A 7137-nucleotide genomic window follows, 5' to 3' on the forward strand; every position below is an offset into this window, starting at 1 on the left:
ACCAAAACTTCAGCTATCGAATTATGTATACTGGATATTTCCATAAAGTAAATATATGATTTTTATTTACAGCGAATTATAAACAAAATATACTACTCCATATGACAGTTTAGACTTTTGATAGCGAATTTTACTTAAAAACTCGGTTACAAAATTAAGCCAAAGGAGAAGATAGAAATGGCGTGTTAGCTTTATTAAACCGATCTATATAAACCCCACAATCAAACCCATCCTTCACTCTCTCTCTTCTCTCCTCTCCTCTCCTCCTCTCCTCTCCAATTGATTTTCAATTTCTGATTAAGATATGGGGAGCTATCAAAATTGCGTCAATGGAGAAGCTCTCACGTCATCCGCCTCCTTCAAGGCTAAGAAGAAGCCAGCCGCTGCCATCTCCCGAGCTGGCTCCGACTCTGACGACATCATTACTCTAATGCATGGCTCCGATCCGGTGCGCGTCGAGCTCACTCGCCTCGAAAACGAAGTTCGAGGTATGTGTATCTAACTGTCTTCGCCTCCACGATTATTTTCAAATTTCGTTTTTCGGTAATTCTCTATTTATTTTATTTTTATGTTTCTCATTTCTAAAACTAGTCCTTCTCCCCTAAAATCCTTCCATTTGATCTTTCAGTTTTAGGACTTTGATAATAACTTCTGATTTTAATCATACAAAATCTAAACCACTGTAACGCTTCGAACAATTGATTATCCATAAGATGAATTTGTGCTCTCCGGTAATCAGAAGACGCATCAGTCTATTACTTAAACAGAATGTATTAATTTTAAATAAGATATACAAGTAATTATGAGAGCTATGAATGTTCAAATGTGCCCCTGAAACAACACCTTTCCTTTTCTTCTTCTTTAATCACGTTTTTGTGTTTTATGAAGATCATTTGAATGATTACAATTTCATTTTGGTTAATATTTTTAAGTGTAAAAAAAAGTTTAATTAAGCTAGATTTTATTGTTAAATACAGATTGTGACTGTTGTTACGTATAGCTAAAGATAGGAATAGAAAGGAAAAAGAGAAAGAAACGGATGCAGCATGTGGTTGTGTGGGCAGTGGACCTTTTGCTCTGAATGAGTGAACGTAAAGTCAATTCTCTAGTCCCCACTGCATGTTGCTTATGGGATTCATCAGATTTTTATTTTTGTATCATTTCAATAAGTATTAAAGATATTGCATTGCACACTTTATTAAGCCTCTTTCATTTTTTTTTAATTAGAAACAGATTGTTTGGCTTTATTGGCTCACCCAATTCATCTTCTCTCCACTTAGTTGTGGTCCTTGGTCTGTCAAACTTTCTAAGTCGGGAAGTTTGTAGATATTATTTCAAGTATGGATTTTGAGCAGCATTCAAAGTGAGATTTTAAGATTGCAGATTTGGATTTGTTGTAAATATGTGGCTGCTATTGTCTTTATATGGTTGATGATATAATTGCGGTGTGTTTGCAATTTGCATCGGGTGTGTACTGCAGTTCTGAAAATATATAATCTAAAATTGCTGTTTGTGATAAATTGGTAGATTCTAGATAGAATAGGATGTGCTTGAAACAATGATATGCTTCACGTTTCAGCCCTCTCATTGAAGGCGGTGAGGACCACTAGTACTTCACTGATGGCAATATCACCATCATTTTTATTCTCCATATGAACAGAAAACATGGTCCCAAACATAACTTGCATTTGGTATGGTGCAAAATTGCTGGAAAAGGTTAAACACTTGATGTTTGTGCTATTCAATTATTTTTGAAGATTCTGAAGCTTGAATCAGGAAAATAGCCTTTATTTTTATTAATTTAAGGATAGTGTGATTCAGCTTGAATATGTTTTGCTCAGTGGTAAAGCAAGTATATCTTGGTTTGTGGATTCTTATTAAATTATACTGCAATACCCAGAGAAGGACCGTGAATTGGGAGAGGCACATGCAGAAATCAAAGCATTAAAGTATTCAGAACGCCTCAAGGAGAAGGCAGTCGAAGAGGTACTCTTACATATATAATGTTGAAGTGTTCATTTTTTCTGTCCACATTCTAAGAGGTCCACCAACGTTATATATGAAAGATACACCCTGGAATTGTTTATTTTTGAATAATATCTTGGAAGTAGCATGTGGGTGGAAATTGGGTGCTTGGATCACAAGGGAGGAAGTGGATGTGGTTGAAGCTTTTGTTCACTGGTTAAACAGTTGATTGGGCTGTATCTTGTCATTGTCGTTTACTGTTCAACATATTGTTGGTGTGGCGGAAGGTTGCTCGGGATTGATTTGATTCTCGAAACAGAATATTCAATAACAACTTCTAGCAGTTTTTCTCATGGATAACTATTTTGCCCCTGACTGTTGTTCTTTTACTCTTTACACTATACGTGTGGTGGTGTTCTAATTTTTTTCAAGAACAGAAATAATACGCTTCTTTTTTGAGGGATGGTCTGATAAAACCTTATTGTGTTTCTGTAGCTAACTGAAGAGCTTAAGAAAGTAGATGCAAAGTTAAAAGCTGCGGAATTGCAACTTGAAAGCAAGGTATGACAAACAGTTTCTGAATTCACAGTATTAACTTCTTGAAACATTAAATTATGACGTCCATTTAATATAAGGTTATATTATTCCTTGTGAATTTCAGAATCTCGAAATCAAGAAAATAAATGAGGAGAAAAAAGCTGCTTTGGCTGCTCAATTTGCTGCAGAAGCCACTCTTCGAAGAGTGCATGCGGCACAGAAAGATGACGAGATGCCTCCCATTGAGGCAATCATCGCACCTCTGGAGGCCGAGTTAAAGCTTACCAGAATGGAGGTGCTCGGCTGGGTCACTTTGAATTACTCTAGCATTTAGTATTCTAAATATTACTCCGCAGATGAACCGTCTATTACTGCTGTATGTTAAGATTGAGCCATAAAGGTGTCTGACTAAAAATACTAAATGTTGTGTTTATTAGGTAGCAAAGCTACAGGAGGACAGCAGAGCTCTTGATCGACTTACTAAATCAAAAGAGGCTGCTCTGTTAGAAGCAGAACGTACTGTTCAAATTGCTCTAGCAAAAGCATCCATGGTTGATGATTTGCAGAACAAAAACCAGGATTTGGGTAAACAGATTGAGATATGCCAGGTTTTTCTATTTTATACCATTTTATGTTTACATAATATCTAGTAATGATATGATATTAGGTTATTTCTGATACATACGCTTATGATATCACATCAGGAAGAGAATAGAATATTGGACAAAATGCACAGACAAAAGGTTTCTGAAGTCGAGAAGCTGACACAAACCGTTCGTGAGCTTGAGGAGGCTGTTTTGGCTGGGGGTGCTGCTGCCAACGCCGTACGTGAATACCAGAAAAAAGTGCAAGAGATAAATGTATGTAACAATTAGTTCGATTCATTTTAGCCTGTGGCATGTTGTATTTTTCTTGAGGTGTTGCTAATTGCCTAGCTTGCTTGAACAGGAAGAAAAAAGAATCCTAGACCGTGAACTAGCACGTGCTAAGGTATCAGCAAACCGTGTAGCTGTTGTTGTTGCTAACGATTGGAAAGATGCAAGTGACAAAGTAATGCCAGTGAAGCAGTGGCTTGAAGAAAGAAAATTCTATCAGGTTCCCCTGAATCACCTCATTATATTATGAATATAACGCTTAGTTTAAGTGATTTAGCTGATTAATCATGTTGAATAGCATGCTAGTACCATACATTAATTAATTTGGACTTAATGGGACTAAAACAGGGAGAAATGCAGCAACTGAAAGATAAGCTAGCTATTGCGGAGCGTGCTGCTAAGGCGGAAGCACAACTGAAGGTGAATGTACCCATAATCCTTGTTCATTCTGCTGCGATAATTTGTAAATTTATCTGATCTCGATCTTCTTCATATGCTACCAGGAAAAATACCATTTACGCTTTAAAGTTTTGGAGGAAAGGCTTAAAGGGCATCCAAATGGTATAAATCGTGCTGCATCACAAGGAAGAAGTACGAACAATGGAGCTTTACGCAGGCAATCACTTGGAGGATCTGAGAACTTATCGAGACCATCATCAAATGGAATTCTGTCTAGAAAAGGGGGCTTATCAGCGTCATCCCGTATCATTAACGCGAGTTCACTGTTAAAGCTGGAAAGAGATTCATCAAGTTCATTTGAAAGTGATGGTGAGCTATCCAATGGTGATAGGAGGGTAATGGATGTGAACGAGAAAGACAGTCGGCTTACCAACGGAAAAGACACCCCACCAAACAATGGAACAACTCATCCTTGTGAGAATGGGAATGGAGTTATCTTAACTGAAAAGCTGGCAAATGGATATGAAGACTGTGTTTCTGGGATGCTATACGATATGCTGCAGAAAGAGGTTATTACACTGCGGAAATTTTGCAATGAGAAAGATCAAAGCCTCAAGGACAAAGATGATGCGATTGAGGTCTGGTTATCACTAAACTAGTCGTTTTATTGCACCCTGCCTACCCACTCTCTCTGAACTGTTTTTTCCTGTGATCAGATGTTGGCCAAAAGGGTTGAAATGTTGAACAAGGCAATGGAAGTCGAGGCCAAGAAGATGCGGAGAGAAGTAGCTGCCATGGAGAAGGAAGTCGCTGCTGTACGCACCGGCAAGGAACAAGACCAAAGGAACAGACGCTCTAGCGCTACAAGAGGAGCCAATGTTGGGTCTCATACGCATTCCATGAGGTACGTTGCTTGCCAATCGTACGGAGCTGTTTAACTACTATTAAACGGGAGCTCGTTTTTGAAAACTTGGTTGGTAGCAAGAATTCGAGCATTAGTGTAAGAGTTTGGTGATGAATTTTTCAGGAACGGACGGCACCCTTAGAGTGAATGTTGATTGCTGTGTTTATTGGAGGCAAGTGTTGTTGTTTTGTAAGCATAGAGAGCTTATATAGTGTTCCTACATATTAGTAGTATAATTTTGTATATCTTGTTTGCCAACTGTCTGATTTTAGGAATGTATATTTTATGATTTGAGAGCTGCTACTGCAATGCAAATTGTAAATGGAGTTGTTGTTTTGAGGTATCTTCAACCATGATATTGTATTGATTTTGCATATGTTTCCACACCTTATCATCTATTTAAGACTGTATAATTTGGTCTAATAATTGAACTGGGAATAAGAAAATCATAGTTACATGGTCTAATAATTGAACTGGGAATAAGAAAATCATAGTTACATGGAATGAAAACAGAAAAAGCATTCGTACAAAATATGTCAAATTAAAATAAATACTCCCGTTTTTTTATTAAACAAATTATTTGAAAAGAATGCCACATTTGTTTGGTACTTCCTCAGTTAAAACTCTTAATTTGTGTCTCGCATCGACTTGTTAATGATCTTGGCTCATCTATACAAGTATGGATAACCCTCCCCATACAAGGCCTTTTAAGGAGTGAGTAGCATATTTCTAATATGGTATGGTGATGATCCTAAGGCCATCCACAACGATGTTCCTATACCGTTCTTAAACCGTTCCTTAAACTACTATTTGCGGGCCCCACTGTACTTTTTTACTCCATTCCTTAACTAAGGAACGGAACCTGCAACCCTTCGTTCCTTAGATTACTATTCATTCAATTTCATTTCTTATTTTTATTTCCAACCCAATTCAATTAAAACAAACACACTTTATTAAAAAACACACAACATTAAAAAAAATTACAACTTAAACTTAAAAAAAATAAAAAACACACAATTAAAATCCTAAAAAATAAAAAACACATAATAAAAAACACACAATTAAACGTGGGAAAATAAAAAACTACTCCGCCGGCTAATCATCCTCCGGAGGCGGTCGAGGTTGAGGGGGAGTCGGAAGGCCAAGTTGTGCTGCCATATGCACAATTCCGTTCCACCAGGCCGCGAATTGGGCGTACGAGAAGCGGGAAGTGTCCGCCATTGTGGCGGTCATGTACGCCACCATAAGTGTGTCCGAGCCTCCCTGCGAGCCCGATCCCGAGGCCGGCTGGCTTGATTCGCCTCGGCCCTTCCTCGCTCTAGCCGCCTTCGCCGCCTTCGTCCCTTGCGGCCGACGGCGCCCACGGCTGGATCCCCGTATTCGCTGGCCGTACCCGCAAACACCTGCGGTTCACCCTCGCTGCCCTCCCCGGTGTCACCAGACGAGTAGTTGCCGCTCGCCGTGTGCTTCGTGCGCTTTGAGGTTGAGCCCGAGCTGGAGCGGACACCGCCGACCCACCTTCCCTCGTCCTTGACGAGCTGCCAAATATCAACAAATTTGAACTGTAGACCGGTGTCCTGGTGGAAGGCGCGCAAAGCCGCCCTCAGAATGTCGGCGCCCGAAGCTCCGCTTTGGTAGTGCGCCGCTTCGGCCGAGTAGATTCCGCATAATTTTTTGACCTGTAAGTCAACTCGGCCAAAGTGAGCACGAAGCATTGTATATTTGCGCTTCCGGACCCCTTTCGGCTTAGTCTGGTGGTAGACATCACGGACCTTTTCCCAGAAGCACTTGGCGGCTTGTTGATTCCCGACGATGGGATCGTACGAGACGGTAAGCCAGGCGTTGTACACCGCCTTTGTTTCTTCGTTGCTGTAAGGATGCCGGCCCAGATCCTCCTGTTCCTCCTCCTGTTCCTCCTCCTCCTCCTCCTCGGCCGCCTCAGACACAGCCTTGGAGCTTCCACCGCCTCGGCCTCCTCCCTGGGTGGGTTCAACGGGGATATCCTCCCGAATCTGGGACAATCCCTGAGAAGGCCGCGAGGCGGAGGGTCGAGCGTATGCATCCACATCGAAAGTGGGTGGTTGGTACCCACCCGGGGTCGCCGACCCCTGGGTGCCCGGCGTCGACGAACCGGAACCACCAAGGGTGTTGTACATGGTCTCCCAATCGCCGAACGCGTTGAGATCCCACCCACCGGAGCCGCCACCGCTGTAGTTGCCGTCGCCGGACATTTTGTGAAGAGATTGAATATGAAAATAGGAGAGGAAATGAAGTTGATTTAGGAAGAATAGATGTGTAGTTGTGTGTGAAATGAGGATGAATTAGGAGTATTTATAGAATAAGAAAATAAAAATAAAAATAAAAAAATAAATAAAAAACGGTATAAAAAACGGTAATAATACCGTTAAATTTTTTTTTTTATAAAATCAAATTTTTTTTAAAAAAATAATTATTACG

At 40.3% G+C, this 7137-nt stretch overlaps 1 protein-coding gene across 1 annotated transcript; it reads left to right on the plus strand.

Annotated features, from left to right (window-relative positions):
• Window positions 1-213: 213 nt before the first annotated feature.
• LOC121752295 (microtubule-associated protein 70-2-like) lies at window positions 214-5056 on the plus strand. Its single transcript, XM_042147286.1, has 11 exons — window positions 214-488; window positions 1901-1986; window positions 2461-2526; window positions 2627-2797; window positions 2940-3110; window positions 3207-3362; window positions 3451-3597; window positions 3726-3797; window positions 3881-4414; window positions 4493-4680; window positions 4804-5056. The coding sequence occupies exons 1-11, from the start codon at window positions 305-307 to the stop codon at window positions 4820-4822; spliced, it is 1794 nt and encodes a 597-aa protein (XP_042003220.1). The 5' UTR covers window positions 214-304; the 3' UTR covers window positions 4823-5056.
• The last annotated feature ends 2081 nt before the right edge of the window (window positions 5057-7137 follow it).

This window comes from Salvia splendens, chromosome 10 (genome assembly GCF_004379255.2).
Source record: "Salvia splendens isolate huo1 chromosome 10, SspV2, whole genome shotgun sequence".
In the NCBI taxonomy this organism is placed as follows: domain Eukaryota; kingdom Viridiplantae; phylum Streptophyta; class Magnoliopsida; order Lamiales; family Lamiaceae; genus Salvia; species Salvia splendens.

What these genes read in the sequence shown, in the direction of transcription:
- LOC121752295 (XM_042147286.1), top strand. Translation starts at nt 305, where the DNA reads ATGGGGAGCTATCAAAATTGCGTCAATGGAGAAGCTCTCACGTCATCC. An exon ending in AGGAGAAGGCAGTCGAAGAG is followed by an intron (nt 1,987 to 2,460) that starts GTACTCTTACAT and finishes GTGTTTCTGTAG; the next exon opens with CTAACTGAAGAGCTTAAGAA. An exon ending in TAAAGCTTACCAGAATGGAG is followed by an intron (nt 2,798 to 2,939) that starts GTGCTCGGCTGG and finishes TGTGTTTATTAG; the next exon opens with GTAGCAAAGCTACAGGAGGA.